This window comes from Anguilla anguilla, chromosome 7, assembly GCF_013347855.1.
Source record: "Anguilla anguilla isolate fAngAng1 chromosome 7, fAngAng1.pri, whole genome shotgun sequence".
Taxonomy (NCBI): domain Eukaryota; kingdom Metazoa; phylum Chordata; class Actinopteri; order Anguilliformes; family Anguillidae; genus Anguilla; species Anguilla anguilla.
The window spans coordinates 11,377,764-11,398,224 of record NC_049207.1 but is presented as its reverse complement, the minus strand read 5'-3'; the positions used below and the strand labels follow the sequence as shown (position 1 = coordinate 11,398,224).

General features: G+C 43.3%; 2 protein-coding genes and 1 long non-coding RNA gene across 4 annotated transcripts in view; 1 reads left to right on the top strand and 2 right to left on the bottom strand.

Moving 5' to 3' along the window:
- Positions 1-52: 52 nt before the first annotated feature.
- LOC118231475 (HMG box-containing protein 1-like) lies at positions 53-9,790 on the bottom strand. 2 transcript variants are annotated; one of them, XM_035425286.1, is made up of 11 exons: positions 9,651-9,790; positions 7,918-8,089; positions 7,434-7,644; positions 7,021-7,144; positions 6,802-6,913; positions 4,830-4,945; positions 3,576-3,732; positions 3,210-3,354; positions 2,289-2,588; positions 1,307-1,448; positions 53-1,105 (listed from the first exon to the last, which is right to left on the bottom strand). In XM_035425286.1, the coding sequence occupies exons 1-11, from the start codon at positions 9,663-9,665 to the stop codon at positions 1,088-1,090; spliced, it is 1,512 nt and encodes a 503-aa protein (XP_035281177.1). In that variant the 5' UTR covers positions 9,666-9,790; the 3' UTR covers positions 53-1,087. The 2 variants fall into 2 exon arrangements, with proteins under 2 accessions (XP_035281177.1, XP_035281176.1); XM_035425285.1 differs by having other exon boundaries at positions 7,897-8,089; positions 9,651-9,789.
- The window catches only part of LOC118231480, a 21,226-nt gene continuing 8,432 nt past the window's right edge, over positions 7,668-20,461 (top strand). Inside the window, exon 1 of the long non-coding RNA XR_004766075.1 lies at positions 7,668-7,749. This is a non-coding gene — a long non-coding RNA (uncharacterized LOC118231480). The remainder of the gene's footprint in view (positions 7,750-20,461) is intronic.
- LOC118231478 (cAMP-dependent protein kinase type II-beta regulatory subunit) overlaps positions 10,455-20,461 on the bottom strand; it is a 15,805-nt gene continuing 5,798 nt past the window's right edge. The window contains exons 3-11 of the mRNA XM_035425290.1: positions 17,975-18,027; positions 17,433-17,516; positions 15,708-15,814; positions 14,592-14,745; positions 14,199-14,300; positions 14,031-14,105; positions 13,703-13,771; positions 13,364-13,499; positions 10,455-13,022 (exon numbers count right to left, since the gene is read on the bottom strand). Coding sequence (XP_035281181.1) covers positions 12,889-13,022; positions 13,364-13,499; positions 13,703-13,771; positions 14,031-14,105; positions 14,199-14,300; positions 14,592-14,745; positions 15,708-15,814; positions 17,433-17,516; positions 17,975-18,027 — 914 coding nt within the window. The 3' untranslated portion in view covers positions 10,455-12,888. The remainder of the gene's footprint in view (positions 13,023-13,363; positions 13,500-13,702; positions 13,772-14,030; positions 14,106-14,198; positions 14,301-14,591; positions 14,746-15,707; positions 15,815-17,432; positions 17,517-17,974; positions 18,028-20,461) is intronic.

Sequence of the window (20,461 nt, the reverse complement as noted above, 5' to 3'; positions counted from 1 at the left end):
AGACCCAAAAAAGGAAGCCAAACACACAGTAACCACAACCAGGCAGAGAGGATCGATTACAAGTTTAAACTTTTAATATTTATAATATCATACAAGGACGTTCTGTGCAAGAGTTTGATGGAGCCAAGCACCTGTACATTATGGACATCAGAGATTATAAGAATTCAATGGAGAACCAGGAGAGCAGACAGGAGCTGTACAGTTTGGCCACGATCGTGTCAAAAATTAATCAAATTCTCTGCTCGTGAATATGGGTTGCTTGTACAAGATTATATACGTGAATAATATATTTATATATTTATATATATATGTATACATGTATATAAAGTGCAAAAACACTTAGGGTGTAGTCATAGCCCTAGAAGTGCTGTGTTTGTGTGTGGGTGTGTGTGTTCCACTCCAGCTATATGTCGTCATGTGATTTCTCTGTGTCAAACACACGGGACGTGTGTGACAGAAGGTCCTCACAAGCGGGTGTCACACTACGCTTTAACCCCCCCCCCCCCCCTTCCCCACACTCCCCCCCCCAGCCCTTACGGAAATACAAAGTTAAATGGATTACCATGTCTGTGCAATATATTGAGTTATACAAATATAATTGTATGAACAAGCTGAAGTAAAGCATTTTAAATTTCCCCTTTTTCTTTTTTCTTTTTTTTTTTTCTCTTTACATTTAAAAATAGACATTTGTTTGCAGCTCCTCCTCCTCCCCTGCACTGTAGCACCACAGGATCTCACCTTTCAAGCCAAGAATATGAAAATTACCTGAAAAATAGAACTGAGCGGTTTCTGAGTTTTGTTTTTTTTAAACTTTGGAAGAATAAGGCAATTTCGGTCAATAGAAACATAAGAAAATATCTTAAGCACTGTTAGTTACTAGATTATACGCTTTTTTTTATATATATAATTTGTCTTTCATTTGCTCTTTTTTTTGTATAATGTCTCTATTAAGTTAAAAAAAAGCAAGTATATTGGTAATCACAGTAAAGTCTTATCCATCTGGCAGAATACGGGAAGCCGTGCTCATTCCACCTCCGGTTCTCTGACTCCAGTTCACGTTTCCTCGGCAACCTCCTGCGTCTGCCAGTTAATTCTGCTGTGAACCCTGTGAGAGAGAGACTGGAGGTTAATCACACAGTGCTAAAGTCTGGCACTCGGACTGAACTTTAGCCTATGCTGTAAGTCACTCTGGATAAGAGTGTTTGCTGGATTAACACAGTGTTATATAATGTACCCAAGTACAGACAGCGGGGCCGTTGATGTCAGCATCAGTGCCCTGACTGGGATTTGAACCCGCAACCCTCACCGAGTTGGTTCTCTTGCGTTTCCAGCAGTCGGGGTTGAGGCGCTTCTGCTCCTCGGCCAGGGCCTTGGCCTCCATGGTGTACATCCTCCTCTCCTCGTTCTTCATCTTCTTCCACTTGTCTCCCAGGATCACGCTGATGGCTCTGCAGAGGTAGCGCGTGCGTTAGCACTCGTTCGCTCCCATAGAAACTCAGTGTACGACGCGTGGCTGCGGAGAATCGACTCAGTGTGTTATATGTGGCTGTACAGAATGTTATCTTAAAAGCTGGAACTACGACTGTGGAAGATGCGTAAAGCTTGTGGCTCCTCCCCCTCTGGCGGTCCTGCAGGGCAGCAGGCTGTTGCTGGTGTGTCAGTTCTGGAAGATTCTTTCCCCTCCCTTCTGTCCATTGCTGATGTCAGGGTGCTATATTCCCCCCGTGACCATGTGTGATGTAACGCACCCTGTAGCACTGAGACCCCTATGACCCCATGTCAGCTGACCCTGTTAAAGGAGTTGAACTGGGACTGGAAGTGAGGGTCTGCCAGGGGATCATGGGATAGTCTTGGGGGGGGGGGGGTTCTGTTCCTACAGCTACAAGTGCAGTACAGCCAACTGACGCTGTGGGGCTACCACTCAAGCCTGACTACAGCTGAGGGTAATTATGCAATCTTCTGTGCAACCCACAGCTTTCCAGGAGGTCCCTCTGTTTGGTCTTTTAACCCTTTAATGTGTAAGATCACAAATATGCGATTAGAATGTTCTTAACTGAACATTCTAACGCTGATGTCGCAATCGCATCTGGTAACTGAATGCATGGATCTCTAGAACACTGACTTGGAACTTTGGGGAAAAAAATATCTACTCATCAAAGGGTTATGGGGTCGGGGTACTTTTTTCAGTTTTTCAACACACCCTCACCCTTTTTTAAGAAAATGTGCACTGTAAAACACTGCGACAATGTGATTGTAAATGGTGATGTAGAAATTAGTCTCCAACACACCTGTTGTCCTTCCCAGGGTACATCTGTGTGTACTCCACCCGGTACTTCTTGGCAAAGAGCATGAAGGCGTTCATTGGCCGCTTGCACTTGGTGGGCGTGGCACTGCTGGCTGTCCCTGAGGTGTGGCTCCTGCTGGCCTTGCCGTGGGGGGACTGGGAGGGGCCGGGGGGCTCGGCGTCCCGGCCCAGCTTCTCGCAGTCGGGGCTGACGGCGCCCCCGCTGGACTGGGAGGCCCGGCGCTGTCGGGCCATGCTGCTCAGAACGTACACGGCCGAGGAGTCCAGAGGGGTGAAGTCATAGCTGCGAGAGAGCGGCGTTAGAGTCGCGCCTAGCATACGTAGCCGAACCGCTCATGCAGACACTAGACTACAGCATACACCTACATTATACACAGCCAGGCTGACACTACAGCATACATCTACATTATACACAGCCAGGCTGACACTACAGCATACATCTACATTATACACAGCGAGGCCCCTCATGAAGGCACTACACTACAGCATACGCCTACATTATACACAGCCAGGCTGACACTACAGCATACACCTACATTATACACAGCCAGGCTGACACTACAGCATACACAGCGAGGCCCCTCATGAAGGCACTACACTACAGCATACACCTACATTATACACAGCCAGGCTGACACTACAGCATACATCTACATTATACACAGCTAGCCTGACACTACAGCATACATCTACATTATACACAGCCAGCCTGACACTACAGCATACATCTACATTATACACAGCCAGGCTGACACTACAGCATACACCTACATTATACACAGTCAGGCCACTCACATACACACAGGCCTCTGTTACACAGTCAGACAGCCAAGGTCGAGGACCCCAAACACAGGCGCACACAAGCCTAACGTCCTGTGTTGAAGGCCCGGGTCGAGGGCCGTACCTCCTGAAGGTGTCGAACACCACCGAATCGTCACAGTTGATGGCGTCCCTGTGCCCCGGGGGCAGGAACACGTCTCCCAGCTGAACCTCGTAGCAGGGGATCCCGTGCTGGACCACCGTCAGGCTCGGGTAGAAGGAGGCCCAGCCTGTGGGAGGAAGAGGAGCGGGGAGAAGAAGAAGAGATGACTGAGCGACCACGGCCACAGCGCAGCCTGTCCTCTGGGGCTCTCCGGAACATTCTGTGCGCCCGGGTTGTCTGGGTTACAGGTACCGTACACAAGACTCTGGCTGGTGCACTACGTGGTGTCTTTCATGGTGTTGTTTGTTTGATTGTTTGCTTCCGTGCATCATACGATTTTTTTATTACCTTTATTTTTCACAAAAAAGGGATGATCCAATCTGCATTCTGCTGTTAAGAGGCCATCTTCTGGCGAACCAGGGTCAAAGGTCAATTTGAGAACTGACTGGCCGAAAGACACGGTCTCCTCATGGGCCACTAACTTTAGCCCTTCAGAACCATAGCTCTGCAACAACACCCAGAGAGAGAGGCGTTACAGACGCAGTCCAGGTCTGAGCGGCACGCACCAGCACACAAAGCATATGCACACGCGCCAGCACACAAAGCATATGCAGGCACACATAAACACACGCATGCACATACACATACACACGTGTATGTGCGCGCACACACAAGAGGAACACTGTTGCCCACAGGACCAGAGAACAGTTCTATATCTTCTATATAGAACAATGGTTGAGAAGTTGGAAGCCCCCTGCCCCACTAAGGTTTTTAGTTTTAAACTGTTACAGACCTCAAAACCTTACTTAAACACTTAACACTGTCAAATGTCCTCGTTTTCGTATCCACAGTAGCTCCTGAGACCAGATTAATGGGCCGTAGTACAATTTAGTGTCATCGTTCAGAGTCTTCTGGATGGCTGATTGGCTGCTGCAGTGTTCTAAATGGGCGGAGCTACAGCTGCCTGCCTGACAGTCCTGTGTTCTCTTACTCAACCATGACGCCACACAAACTGCAAACATTTCAACTCACCTGTGACCTCCCGGCTGCTTAGAAAAGCAAGCATTGCTCAAAAAGATCTTTCAAAGGCTTCTAACTAAACAAATGGATTCAAACACTTCAGATCAATGAGCAAAAAACTATGAAAACCAAAACCGCACCCAATTATTTCCTGAAAAATAACATTTGCAAACCAAGACACCTTTGAAAATGCATTTAAGAATAAAATGATCAATAAAAAGTCCTGATGTGCCTTCCTATTACCGGTCTGTCCAACTAGCCATGGATCAAAATTGAATTAATAATTTATTTTCCAGGAGAGTGCAAGTTTTGTTTTCATTAAATGGGGATAAAAAGTTCTCTGCACTTAGGGATATGGGTGTAACCAAGGGTTTGTGTGTGTGTGTGCATATTTGTGTGTGCATGTGTGTTCGTGCATGCAGATATGTCTGTGTGTGTGCGTGCATGCATGCACATGTCTGTGTGTGTGCGTGCATGCACGTATGTCTGCGCGTGCGTGCACATATGTGCATTGTGTGTGTGTGTGTGTGTGTGCGCGCACGCGTGTGTGTGCACATACGCGCATTGAGCGGTTCACATTACCTTCAGGGAGGGGGAAAGTGCCTCTCTCTCGTCTTCAGACTCATCGTCAGAGTCGCCCAGCTCCTCCACGTCCTGCCACTCCACGTTGGGGCCCCTGTGGAAGCGCAGGCGTGTGCCTGTGGGGCGGGGCCACATATTCATTCAGGTTACGGGGCCCTGCGCTCGCTCAGTACCTGCTACCTTCACCCAGAACACCCTTCTGGCAAATCTACCTGCTAGCTTAATGCCCTTTGTTATCAACTTAAACAGCAAACACATTTAAGCAAGCATTATATTTTCAACCTTTGCACAAAATGTCTCCTGGTCATTGAAATGAATGAAAAATTGGGTACAGGATGTAACTCTAGCTTAAAGCGTTTTCTCAGAGAAAGTATAGCTAATGTATAGGCCTTTTCCAGACCCTATACCCTCTTCCTGTATGTATTTAAGCAGTATCCGGTTGAGAAAGCTGATTAAAAAATACGTCATACTGTTTGACATACTGCTTTCACAATGTTAGTGCTATAACCTTTGCAACTTTAGACTGCCAATCTCAAAACAACCTAAACCCTTCAATGGAATGTAATTCTGAATGGAAGATCTTTCAGAATGGAGGATCAAGAGCTGTAATAGCCAGGTGTGTCCAGCAGAGGGAGCACAATCTGTTTTACATACACTCTTTCATAAAATGGCTGAATAACAGCGAGAGACCCTACCAAGCAAAAGCTTTAAAGGTATGCATAACCCCATTTACAACATAGATATCATTATTTTTATTTTTATTTTTTTAAAGTAAAACCATTTTAACAATTCATCAACCTAATGTGAATTACACAGCCCATAAATCACAAAGTCGCCATCGAGAATTCATTCATAACAGTTGCAAATGCCACGCAGTGCCTCCATGCTAGAATTATGCGGGTCAGTAATCTGTGGGTGGACCTGCTGACTTACGAACCGCCGCGGAGCAAAACAGAAACCGGCCTGAGCCGGGTGACTGCATGGCAAGGGATTACCTGCCAACGGCTGGGTGAGTGCAGAACGCAGCGCGTTCTTTAAACCCTGTGACACGGGCCCGCTGCTGTGGAAGGCAAGCGAACCACAGTGCGGTCATGTGACCGGTCGCCACGGCGCTTACGTCAGCCCGTAATTCAGAGAGGCAATTAGGCAAAGCCGACGAGGTGGTTCACCTTGTGGAGTGTCAGACCCGGTTACATCACACCGGCTAAATCTCCCGGTCTCCCGGTCGCCTCTCTGACTAATGAGGAGCTGTGCTGCTTACACAGCAGCCAGAGTCGCTCGAGTGCGTCAGGGCCAGCTCTGAGCCATGATGGAGTCAAATCTGTACCGCCAGTGCTCCCCTCCCAAGAGAGTTCAGTCAGTGTGAAGGCCAGGAAGGCTAAGCCTGCTGCTACATTTCTGCTCGCTGTTTCACTTTCTTTTTCTCTTTTGGTACTTTCCACATTCAGTCATTGTGTGCATTACGTGTCCAACTTACAGGGACAAGGTGCAAACTTCCTAGAAACTGCTGAAAAAACATTTAATCTATATCAGAACGCTGTTTTCTTAAATATCTTGCAACACTGACGCATACATATGATTGTAAAGTTTATTTTCAGGCTCAGTGTATTTGATGATACCAGCATTTATGATACAAAAAGCTGGTGAATAAAAATGTGTCTTAACACCTGTTGTGTGACACAATCTGATATGCAATGAAAAAGTTATACTATAAAGCTGATCTGATATGAAATTATGAACCAAAATAATCTTGAACTTACATAATAGTTCATCTGGTATGACATAACAGACAGACAGCTACACTTTCTTTAGAACAACCTTTTTCCCCCTTTTGGTTTCTCTTCACGCCTAGTTTGGAAGGCAAATCGCATTCCATTGTGATGTCATCACAGATGCAAGTCTGTCCATTGGCTGCACTAAAGTTCCAGCTGGTGAGCCCCTGAGCGTGTGCTTAACCCTGCGCTGCGCGTACCTTTCAGAAAGCAGTGCCAGGCCGTGGAGGGCCACGAATGGGACCAGCCCATGTCATCGTCGTCCGAGAGCGAGGAGGTGCAGAAGACGCCCGACTCCGACTCGCTGCTGGCCTGGGAAACGGGCAGGGAAACGCAGTCAGTGCACTGCAGCTGTGCGGTGTGGGGGGGTGGTGTGGTGCGGTGCGGTGCGGTGTGAGGTCAGAGGGGGCGGGGCGTACCCTGACCCGTCTGCGCTCTCTCAGGTGACCGTGGGCAGGACTGGGCGCGCTGCTGGAGGCTAGCGGGGGGCGGGCGTAGGAATGTAAACTGTTGCTGTTGGCAAAGATGTGGACAGGAGAGGACCTGAGGGGGCAGACAGAGGGGAAGCAGCCTTCATTAATGCTCATAAGGATGGGTACAGGTGTGCATGACAATGATCTGCTTTAGGAATGGTTTAGGGGTATTAGTGTGTGTGCACTTAATTACCAGCTGTAGTGTGAACAGGGGTGTGTATGCGTGTGATGCCATGCTGTAAGATGAACAGGAGTGTGTGTGTGTGTGTGTGTGTGTGTGTGTGTGTGTTGGTGTGTTGGTGTGTGTGTGTGTGTGTGTGTGTGCGTAATGACATGCAGCAGGATGTGCAGGCACTGACCTGTTGCAGGGGGAGCTCTGTAAGAGAGGACTCTGAGGGCTCGTGGCAATGTTGGCCAGCTCTGTCAGCCAGCTGGTGTTGGGGGAGCCGCTGTCGGGGGCGGGGCTCCAGCTCTCCCAGGGTCGCTCCTGATGGGACACTCCCGCTGCCACCTGGAACGCCGCTGGCGACGCCCGGCTCTCCTGCACCTCCTGCAGCTCAGGGAGGTCATCTGGAGGAGAGGAGGAGAAGGGAGGAGGCCAACCAGGAGTAATGAGCCAACCAGGAACTCGGCACTACCGGGACAAGTGCAGCAAAATGTACTCTGTCTGTCAGGGTGAGTGCACGTGAATGTGCTTCTGTATGCTAATCCATGTGAACCATTCAATGAATGCATCTCCTGGTGTCCATGTATGTGCATCTTTCGGTGTCTGCATGCAGCATGGCTGCATTCGTGCTTGTGTGTCTGTGTGAATAAGATTACCATACTCCATGCGACTCTCACTGGTAGGGCATCCTGGAGAGGACGGCAGATCCTCGTTGCACTTTAGCATGTCGAAAGCTTCATCCATTCCTGAGACGCTCTGCAGCTCCACCTGCTGGCCTTTCTCTATACTGCGTGGCACCACTTTAGTCTTCACTTCCCACACCATATTATGCCATGTCAGCTCCCCGGACTGCAGACACACATAGCAATGAAAGAGATTCTTCGCATACCCAATAAAGAAACGGCACAAACCCGGTCTCTACCGCCCGTGTAAATGCAGACAATATAGAAAGGCAGGACGCTATCTGGGGGTAAATGCTGTTTCAAAACATTGGCTAATTTACATAGATTAGGATTATGCAATTACAACGCAAAGTTCACATATATGCTTGAATGTGCAATTAGGCATCTCGAGTCTGATAATACCTAGCTGTCTAGTTTGCTACATATTAGGAAAATATTATTATTGCAATATTATCGATACTTTTAAGGGAGCATTCAGAGAAACACAGCTTTTTAAACACGTTTAACAAGATAAGTAATGATCGTTTAACCCCACTCCTTTAAAAGATAGTGTTATTAATCAGTATAAGCACACACATGTCGTTAAATATAAATTATATATATATGCATAAATATTTCGTCAACGTCATCACATTATTTTCATTCGCCTACGTGAGCGTCTAAGGATTGTGAGCGTCACACGGAACAATAGAGCTGGCTCAAAATTATCCTTTGTACTGTATTCATATTCAAGCTAATGAATAAACGAATATATAACCTCAAGGTAGACTAAAATGTTCAAAAAGGACGACTGAATGAATTAAGCTCTTTGTCCTGAAACTTTCTGTCCGTTTTGTTAAATGCTATCATGTGACCCTTTGCATGCAAGCCTTGTTTATAAACTTTATGGACTGGGCGCATGCGCAACAGAGCTCATTCATTCAGAACTGCGTAACAAAAAGTGATCAATAACACAACAGGACAAGAATGCATTGATTAGTTAATAATTGTTTGATCGTATGCAAATGCGTGTGACAACGTAGCATTTTCATGAATCCACTTTTGGATGTAATAAAAAATCTTAGCAAACTATTAAATGTATGAGTTAGCTACCCCGATGAAGAAATCCACACTCCAGCTAGCCAGCGTGAAAATAAAACACCATAAAACCTTATGCCGTCCTTTGGCAAAACAATACCGTGTTTAAAACCCCAACAGCTTCCTCCGGAAGACAATACATTTTATGGACATAAATGGTTTTAGCTGACGAGCAACCGACATGGTCTGATGAAAAGTTAATTTGACAGCTGGCTGTTGCTTGCAATATGTGGACGGAACTCTTTTGTTTGCTAGTTCATGTCAAAATAAAGGAAGCCATGGTATTTTAGCCAGCTAGATGAAGAAAAAGAATGTCAACAAGTTCAGACATTGTGCTCTGTTGACATGTCATTCAAGATGGTGAAAATGAATGAAGCGAAAACGTCACGGAAGGACAGCGACCCGAAGTAAAACAAAACAAACTAGCTAGCCCGCTAGCTTGCTAGCTATCGTGAGTGCCAAAACAACAAGCGTCACAATGAAAAAAAATCACTCTAACAAGAGATGTCACTCGAAGTCAACGCAATTATTGACAATCTGTCATTTCATTGAATTCACAGAAAATGTTAAATGAAAAGTTATTTCCTTATTCCGCTGTATGTATTCAATCTTTTGTTTCTGAGCTATCTGTAGCTAACTTTCTTACTTACCAAACCCGTCGCCATTACCAAGTATCTCTGGCGTTCTCTAGGGGGGAGGGAATGATTACTTTTAGATACGAAAGTCTATTGGTTGCTTCCAATGTCAATATGTGACAATCCTCTTCATAATTGGCTGAATTTTATGATATACGAGAATGTTTGAAGCCTTTGTTATTGCTACATTTATTGGCTATGCTTTACGCCCGTTACTTGTGTCTTGCTGTTAATTGGACAAACTGGCTTACCCCTCCTCCATAGTTTTTTAATCGCTGTATTCAAATGCAACAAGGTTCATTTAACTACAGTTCCCACACTACACTCGGAACAACAATAATTGTCAACAATTTGTCATACTATCCACCAGGCGTACGTTTTGTAATTCCTTTAAACCCAATTACCCGATGATAATAATCAAACATATAACATGTTAGTATCAATGTGAGACAGCCCAGTTTGCATATCATGCAACATTAATACTGCAGTTTTCTCTATGCATAATTCGATCTACCTGATGATTACAAGTAATGATAATGACAAGTGATGACGAGAACATAACTGAAGGTATTGTGTACTTTGCAGGGTGAAGTTGTACAACAAATACATTGCATGCATTTTACAGTGTTGAAGGGCTGTCAATTCCTTTTCAAATGGAAACTACACTTATCAGTCTCAGATGTGGCGGTTTATTCAAACTCAATTTCAGTTTACATAAATTATTTAAAGTATCTTCAATGAGATATGTTGATACAAGATGTAATTAAGAAAGAGCATATCAGACAAGCATTTAAATGGATGAAATCATCAATTGCACACTCATTTTTTAATAAAACTGTACTTTATTGTAATGAAAATTCAAATATAACCAACAATATAATACTGAAAATACTCTGGCATTGAGATTCTGTCGACCTTTGAACTGCATTACAAGAAATGGACAGCACAGCCAACACTAAGCTAGTGCCAGAGGGTTATAACAGGATTTAATACAGACCAGTTGATGTACCTTTTGTTGTTTTGTTTACTTTCTGTTAAACATATAAAGTCAAGTTAAACTCTATGACAGATTCAGACACAGAACTGATGGGGGGGCGGAGTATGCCATCATGTAAATACTATGAAAACAAGGGATTACTGTTGCTTGTTGCTTAAAGAGGAAGGAAGGCGTGGTCTTCCTGAAGGAACACGTAACCATGCCGGTATTGTTGTGCAGAGGTAGACGATAATTTACCCAAAACCAATAAGCTGTCATTGGAAGTAATGGCTGACCTCAAAAGTTTAATTAAATGCTGCTACGCTTCTTTTTAGAGGTTTACTGAGACTAGGAAAGCTCAATTACATCAATAACCCGATGAAAGGTAGAAGCTCAAACAAATTGAAAGAGCAAGCACAGAAGGCAAACAACAACAAACAAAAAAAATACGATGGACTGGTGCTTTGTGATTCAAAAGCAAGAAAAACATTTGCCATCTATACTGTTGACAAAATAACTTGTCTTCAAATACTGGCCAAATTCCAGTTTTTCATAGAATAAATAAGTGTCCCGGTTTGCGAGTGCCAGAATATAATTACCTGTCACTCTGAACCCCTCTTGCAGTATTCAATTATTATTATATATTTTTTTTTTTGCCAACACATTATTCCAAAACCAAAAGACAATCCCCATTTCAAACAAAACCACAGTGAAATATTAATCATTAGTCATGAGACAAAATTAGAAAATGTGACCGATTCCAACATCAGTGACACAGATCCATACTGATCCGTATTTTGAGTGGTTAAAAAATTTAATCAGTCCAAAAAAGAAAAAAAAAGGAATAAAATAGACTCACACAATCTGCTGCTGTAGCAATTAAATCGGCATCATAATTTCTGGTAGCAAGTAACTTCCAGCTGCTTAATTTCAGAGGTGCTGTATTTTTAATTTCAGAAAGCAAATCATTTTGTTCTTCTATCTTCTCTGTTTGATTTCTAGGGTATAAAAGTCAACACGTTGTAAGCTACATATGTACAACCTTAACAGATAATCTAGTCAAGATCAGCACTTTAGATAAAACAAAATTCAAGTATACATAAGACATACATTTGTGCATTGGGCCAAACATCTTACACAAAAACAAGAAGCAGCCACTATAAGCTATAAAGTGTTACAATAAAACAATAAATGTACACTTCCCATTTGAAATAACAATTTTGAAAGATTGTGTTTCTCGCAACATTAACCTACAATTGGCAAGTCTTTAAAATAACAAAGTCAGTAACACTGTCATAGAGTCAATGAGAACGAGCATCTTTTGGTAGGTCTGACTTGGCACAAGTCTTAAATTGTATGTATGTGTGCCACCAACAAGAGGGGGATTGTTTTTTGTCTTTTTTATTGTCCGAGAATAAAATTTTGAAGTGCAGAAAAACACCCCATTCTTTCTACCCCATTGCTGTGCACACAAAATTGGATATAATATGCAGGCCATGGAACTAAGGTCAAGATTCAACCTGCCTGCAATGCACATTTGTGCCTTCAACTTTTCACTGTACAATTTCAGAATCTGTTCTGATTTTTCCAATCCGACACAGTTTTTGTCCATTTTAGCAACTACCAAGACAAATGCGCAAGTATCCCAAACATGAAACGGAATAAAAAAATGTAGAACTGAAAAAAAAAATGTTTCACATCCTGCAATTCTGTACTCAGTGCTTAAGATACAGTGCACTGTGGGTAGACTGGACCGAAAGCACAAAAAGTCAAGGAGCGGTTTTGACAAAGTGAGATATAAAGGGAAATTGGGAGGAGATATCAACTGAAGCCATCTTAAATAATGCCATAATATTAAGTATGTGTGCAGTACGTGTGATTATTGACTTTGCTGAAAGATTATGGACTGGGTGCATAAAAAAGCTGTTAAAATGAATAAGAAATAAGTAGACATAAACATTTACCAAATAGATTAACACCTTGCCTAGCTTCATAGAATATACTAAGCAAAGGTACACACAAGATGTAATCTATGCCCCAGAAAACTCATTAAGCATTCCATGAAATCTGGAAGTATACCAACATATTTTGTCTAAAATATCTAAACTGCTATCGTTAATGTGGAGCTACACATTTCAGAAAGCAGAATAAATAAATACGTGTAAAAAAATACAAGTGGTCATGGCAACACTTGGCATCTAGAAGTTGACGGCTTCCCCCAAAACACCTTCCTTTTCTTTCCTTACGTGCTGCAAGTCAGTTTTTGCTGTTGGGCTCTCATGCACTTTGATCCTCAATGTCAGTGTTACTTCCAAACAGGGCGACTAGCTGCTCTTCGTAGTTTTCAATGTTTCTCTTCATGATGTCCATGCAGGGGCCCAACAATCTCTCAAAGGCCTGGATGTCCATTTCTGTGAGGTTAGAGATAACTCAAATGAATGCAAGGCAGAACAACAAAAGGACACAAGGTGTTTGACGCCTATAACAAAATTATATGGCCCAATTTTTAAAAGGAATTTATATGTTCAAATGAACAAAGCTGTTTAAATCATGTACTTCAATATATAACTAAAGATACATTACCATATTAATTGACTCAATTTTTAAACTATCCCAGCAATAACACATATGCATATCTTTTTAAAATCCCTAAAGTACAAAGTTATATATTTAGTTTACAGAGTTAATTTCAGTGTCACACTACAGCAATATCCCAGTATGATCCAGGACAGGAAATGGAAGAGGGCGGTACCTAAACATTTCACTTCTCCCACGGCGTACGCTGAAGCAGCTCTAGGCTTGTTAGTGACCAGAGCGAGTTCTCCAAAATACTGCCCTCTGGTGCACAAGGCAATATCCACCTCCCCATTCTCCACATCTTTCTTTGACTGCAGGGGAGAACACACAATATGCGGTATCACTGCATTCGCCCCGCCTAGCAGGAAATAAAAATCCATTCCCTGGAATTCAGGTTTGAACTGGATATTGCTACCACCTGTGGTCAATTAGACAGTGAACTGCATTACAACGGTCAGCTGCACCCAAACCCTATACTTTGACCTCAAGTCCAGTGCTGGCAGCAGAGACTTACTTTGCTCCTCTTCATCGTGATTCTAACTTGTCCAGATTCCACAATGTAGAAACAATCAGCCAAATCTCCCTGAAACACATATCACGATACATTATGGACAACAATCAAGTTGAGTTGATGCACCATATTCCATACCAGAGGTGTAAGATCCTAGAATATTCTACATTTTTGTTACAGTTATGGACCATCGGAATCCACAGATGAAAACACTTTGATAATGGACACATTATAGTGTGGAAGAGCAAAGAACAGCAGATCTGGGCCTGCAGCATCTAATAGAGCACTTTGCTCCAGAGCAAATGTAAAAAAGAGAACCCAATAGAAAAACCTGAGCAATGATCTGTTCCCCGTCGTTGTAAACTCTTGAGGATAACACATCCACCACCTTCATTCTCTCAGAGAGCTGCAGTGGAAAGAGTCAAGGTACCAGGCTTTGTTAAATCTCTCTCAATCCCTCTCAACCGTTTAAAAATGTAAGAAAGAAGACGAGACTAACTTCGAGCGATGTGAGCAACGGAAGGGTCTCAATGAAGGCCTCGTACATCCTCCGCTTCTTGGCATTATTCTTCACAATGATTCTTCTGAAAGTCAGTCGGTCCTACAACGCACAGCACAGCGGGTTTTCCTCAGGTTCGAAATGCTTACACTGAGGGATTGCTACATGCTAATTTCAGTATAATGAGCACTAAGTCCTTCAAAAAGAGAAAAGTATATTTGTAACTCATCAGATGATTTTCAACTTATGTCAAGCAGAGGGAGCTATACTCTGGTCATGTCGATAATAGAAGTTAGCGCAGATTCAACACCTTCCCCTCGTGTACTCCAGCAAGAACCTTAGTTTAGGTCTTTTAAACATAGCAGATTATTGAAGGGTTGTGTGAGAGCTCACCAGGCACCAAAGAGCACCAGGTGAGGTAGCAATGATGGTGGCCGCCCTTGGAGTGTTGTACATCAAAGCCAGCTCCCCAAAACTCCCACGGTTGTCATACGAGCCCACGGAGCGCTCTGTGCTGTCAACCTTCACGAAGATGTCAAAAGTACCTCTATAACACGGACAGGGATTGGAGGAAGACAATACATTTAGAAGAGGAAAGCTGCAAACAGAAACTTCTTTCATCTGTCCCACTGTCTGACTCAGTCAAAGACTTTCATAATTTCCTAGAAAGACAACTCCGGGCCATGAATTAGGAAATCAGCCACAACTATGACTCATTAAAACGCATTACTAACAGCAAAGAACAATGGTAATCTGTCAAGAAAAGTTCCATACATGGAGGAAAAAAGATTTAACTGAGACGATTTACTTTACAAATACGTGCAATTATTCAAACCTGATCGGCTTAATGCAGTGTCATGCACACTAATGTTCTTCTAATTTTTCCTATTATTAATATTACAGTGTGAATGTGGAATGTGGTAAATGTTGCCAGAATTACAGATGGGATTTCATGGCAAGTGTTGATGAGACACACACAGTAATGAGATCTGAGAGGCCATAGTAATGCTCTGCACTGAACACCTGATATGTTTGCCTTTTCACTTTCTAAAAGTGCTATAAAAGCATCTAAAATCCTGCCTTCGGCCTCAGTGCCCTCTTTATCCTATAATGTGACCCACGTGCTGATGGGGACAAGGCTCTGGCAGTGCCTGCGCAAGATGCTGAACTACTGAAAAAGATGCATGCCTTCTACAGCTCAGTCCTGAATGTACCACCTCTAAATATCAGAAATGAAGAATCGCTTGCCACCTGCCAACAGGGACTGTTTCAGATTTCACCTGCCACTAGAATTTGGACCTAGCATCCATCCAGTGAATTCTATTCAGTACAGTTCCCAAGGCTGGATAGGAACTTTTCAGAATGTGCGTATTAGTCTGGTGGAAGTGAACCTGAACCTGTAGCATTCAGCGCTAATGCAGTTACTCCTGTACGTAGTCATGGCCAGTGACAGCAGCGGTGACATCACATTAAGACCAATGAGAATGAAACTAAAAGGGGCGGTCCAACCTTTCGATGACGTAGAAGTTGTCGCCATCGTCATCTTGGTCAATGATGTGCTCGCTGGCCTCCACCAGCTTCTCAAACATGGCGTCCAGCACCTGAGACATCTGCTCCTGTGAAGGTGGGAGGACGAGAATGGTTGGCAGGTGACAACCAAAAATTCAGAGGCCACTGGGAACTCAAATACGGGTGAACTGATAACCAAGAGTCAGAGTAGAGTCCCAATACAGTGACAATGTAAAGGCATTGCAGTTAATTCAATTTCAAGGCAGGGATAACAGAAAATGATGTGTTTTTAATGCCACCCACTTTTCAGACATATTGCACTCCGCAGTCCTCCAGGCACAGTGCACACAAAATAAAATGAGTTATCTGTTTATTTCTATTTTTGTCTTTGGAGAGCTGGCTGCTGCTGCAGTACTCACAGAGGCAAGATAAGGGGTGTGAACTTCAGCAGAAGTTGAAATTCACTTTAACCCTAACTGCCCACTAAGACGCAGGACTGGACTGACTGTGTTGACTCGGTACATTTACTTTACCGAGCTCTCTCAGTTAAATGCAAGCTACAGCCATTTCCATTTGGCACACTGCACTGGTATTTTGCATTGCTAGTCAGATGTTCTGCAGTCTAGGGAGGTAATCAAAGCAAAGCAACAAGCTCAATGATTACAGACATAGTTTATATTTATCTGTCTGGAGTTTCAAGGATTGACAGACTGAGCGTCGACCTTTCATGTGCCTTTTTGAAAATAATATAATTTAGCGCATGCCTCTATCGGACAGAACTGTAGTCCAGTAGGTGGCAACAGACACCCGACAGGAAAAATCTGTGCTGCGTGAAGCAATGTTCTCCATTTTATGTTTACGCCACTGAAACTGCAGTTGAACTCATATGACCTCTCACATCCATTTTTATGAATGTTCTTACTCCACGTCATTCGTGAAGCATTTAACCTAAACGCAGCCATAACTCATGAACTATAGTTTCAAAATAAGTCACAAACAGTCAGGGGTGTCACCAGGGATTTCAGGCCCCATAAAGAGATTGGGCACCACCCCAGAATATCCTGCGTTCTGTGTTCTGATGTTTTTTGAGAACCCCTCAGTCAGAAGCCTTGGAATTATCCACCCCCCCCCCCCCCCCCCCCCCCCCCACCCTCCTCGGCACCCCTGCAAATGGCATTACCTCTCACCGAACAGAACCCTGAAAATGTTTACATTGCATTTGCCGTTTTGCAAGATGGACGCACTTTAATCTGAATTTGTGCAGTAAACATCCAGTGGTTTGAACAGGTAGTATTTAAAGTATAAGCTATATGTCTAGCCCTCAGATAATCTGTTGAGCAATTAATTAGTGTAATGAATTGGAACTGCACTTTACTAATGACAATCAAAAACGGAACCTGGACAGAGACTACAGCAATGCGCACTATCATACAGAAACAGCACATCAGCCTGTACTGTAACCCGATTCACCAGCACACCATGCCTCTCCTCCAGTCAATGAAGTGACCTTTTGTCCTCCTTTGCAATTCATATCAAATTTTCCTGGCTGCACTTTAGAATCACAGCGCTTTCCCTTTCTTACAATTAGAAAAACAAAGGAGGAAGAACAAAAATTGAATAAATCAGTAAATAATAATCCCAAAAACACAGTTTTTGTAGACAAGGAACCACTGGCCAACAGCAGAGAACAGAAGAAACCTGCCAGCACACATCAGTCACTCTTACCGGGTCTAAGTTTTTGAACAGAAGGATGTCTTTGCAGGCCTCCTGCAATCTCTGCCGCTGCTCATCTGTTTTGGGATGTGTAATCTGAAAAGGAACAGTGAAACGTTATGAGGTCAGCCGCACTGGCCTTTGTATTACTGGCATCTGGGCTCGTAACCGCCGTTAAATTCACATTCAGCTGCTGTGGTACTGGCTTCAGCTCTGAAGAACATTGCGGGCATGCTTTTCCCTGCCGCTAAGCCTTAATTGCAACACAGCACGCATGCAGATACTAATATACATGCACCCCAAAAAACCCCAAAAAGTGAACGCCAAATATGATCACTGGGGATAAAAACGGAAGCCCTGCTGTATCATTTATCAGCGTGCATTATGAGTACATTATGCGCTGCCACTTTTCAGCACAGTACAGCAGCAGTACAGTTGGTACACCGCTAATCCCATTAGGACATCCGCGGTTACACAGGGGCGCTGTGCTAGCATAGCGTCAGTGCGGTAGCACTGCAGCAGAAGCAGCAGCAGCAGCAGCAGCAGCAGCTTACCCTGGGCTCCTTGTCTTCCTCGTCGTCATCTGGGTTGAACGCTTCAGCGCACACTGCAAAAGCAGACACAAAGTAAAGCACCCCATTTTCACAGCCAGGTACACAGTCATCCAACACAGCTCACTGGACATGAATTTGGCACGGGAACTTTCAGGGGGCCGGTCTTGAGAATGTTAGCGTACTAAGCAGATACAGAAACAGAACAGGAGATACGGACCTAGCTGAGTAAACAGACAGCATTCTGTAAACATGTTCCAGTACAGTGAATGAAGATTACTATGATATGCAAGCTAATCTTACTGTGCTGTTGGTTCACATTGGTTAACAAATAGTATAGTAAGCTAGGCAGAATCGTACTCCACAGGGAGGTTGGACACACTATCCTCTTTGTATCCACTTCTGTACTGTTGGAGTTAAAAAAAAAAATATATATATACAACACAAAGGGCAGGGCTGTGTACATACACCTTCAATTCCACAACAACTGTATCACTATAGGGTCATTTCATTTCCGATTAAATTTCAGATAATTCAGAATCTCAATTCTGGATATCTGTTACTTGCACTCACTTATTTATTAAGTTATTTGTTTATTTATTTAGGCAAAATGGCTATCTAGATTAGCATCTATTTTACATAGTCAAGACAGCAGCAAGACAAAAAAATAACAATTCAAAACTTTATGCACTGTATGAAGTAACATCCACAGTATTCAAAGCTTACAGACTGTAGTACATCAATGCAAAAGAAGTGCTTGCATGAGATTTTCATCAATAATATTCAACAAGAAATTCAAGATTTTGGCTTGGCCCAAAGGCACAATAAAAAACCACCACGGGTGGTGAAGCTATAAAATGGACACTCACATACTTAGGCGTATCCCTTGATACGGCCACTAAATGGATTTCAGCTCCTTCCTGTTTCACTGAACAAAGCTAGACGCTAGATGACATCACCAAGAGCTTTTTCAAACATATTAATCTGAATATTTAATGAAATCTTAGTGTACACTTAGTTTTTCTGTTCCGTTTGTCGACGACACTCCAAGAGGTTCTTGGATCAAGCCTGCATTTGTGACAGTATAATAATAGTAATAAATAGTATATTTAAAAAACTAGCAAAACTATTAATCATAGTAAAATAGTCCTAACTAATGTCAGGAAGGACTTGTATTTATTTTTATTCTCTATTCTGATGTATAAGGAAATTCAGTTTAGCAACAGCCTATGTTATGTTATGCGTCTTGCACAATGATATACTTCCATTAGAGGCACTTTCATCATCATGAACCGAAATATTCTTGAAAAAAGAAAATGTACCAAAAACCCGAAACATTTTAAAGAAGGAAATGGGAGTGCAGTTGACAGAAAGCAGACATAATAGAGAAGACATGGGCCATTCCAAACATTGTCAGGATGATGAAGAGAAATTCCAAACGCGAGTGGTCCATCTAGACTGAAGCACCCCCTTCCGTTTTAGGGAAGCCCCTCCCCCGTTTTAACGTTTTAAAAAGTATTTTATCCATTTTCTCAGCAACTGCTCGTAAACAGGATCTCTTTTTACTGGATATCCACTGAAGCTGTTCACGTTGTAGTAAGTGTTCAAGCATACAAGAGCAGATCCTCACCTGGAATTTCACATTTTATAATCAAAATTTGGCCAATCACTACACCACACTGCCATGCATTTACTGCCATTAGACCAGCCATAATACAACGCTTAGTCACATGTCTAGCCAATCGCCATGACCAAAAGTGCTGGCTATTTTAGCGTACTGGTCTGCTGTGGGACTTGAAACCTGGATACAGATAAAACTCAGAGCTCTCTTTTCCTCTGACTAATGACTGGGTCTTAATGAATCTCTAGCTTAATGAATGAAAGCTTAATGAATTGTGTACACAGAAAGCCCATTCTGCTTTTCCATTGATCCTAGGCCTCTCCACCTCAGTTATAACATTAGCTCTCTAACACCCATTGGTTAGCAGCTATACTTTCATGTTCCTCATAGTGCTTTTCTACTGGTATGCCACACACACCAGGTGATCCAATGTCACACATCTCAGAAGCAGTTTCCTCAATTTTCCTGCACACCCCCGAATGCTTTCGGTCTCCTCTCCTGTCCTGGATACTGGAAGGCCTGCTCGTTTTACAGCAGGTATGTGAGGTTATACGAGTATTCCAATGTGAGTGCGGATGTGTCAGTATTCTACAGTAGTTGAGAGGGATGGTGTCCGTATTCTACAGTAGGTGAGCAGGGAATTGTCAGTAGCCTGCAGCCAGTTGAGTAGCACCAGTATTTTGCAGTATGTACATGCTACAGCAGGTGAATCAGATAGTGTCAGTGTTCTACAGTAAGGCAGTGTCACAGGTGGAAAGTCTAGGGGGTCAGAAAGTAAAGGTCCTGCCATGTGTTTCTTCCACCCATGAACTCAGCCAGCTGATTTGACTAATTAGTTCTACCTCCTGGCTGAATAATTAGCAGGTCAA

Coding starts and splice junctions, on each gene's coding strand:
- LOC118231475 (XM_035425285.1), bottom strand. Junction 4,946..6,801: donor CTGGCACTGCTTTCTGAAAG/GTACGCGCAGCG, acceptor CCCGCCCCACAG/GCACACGCCTGCGCTTCCAC. Junction 1,449..2,288: donor TACCCTGGGAAGGACAACAG/GTGTGTTGGAGA, acceptor CTACCTCTGCAG/AGCCATCAGCGTGATCCTGG.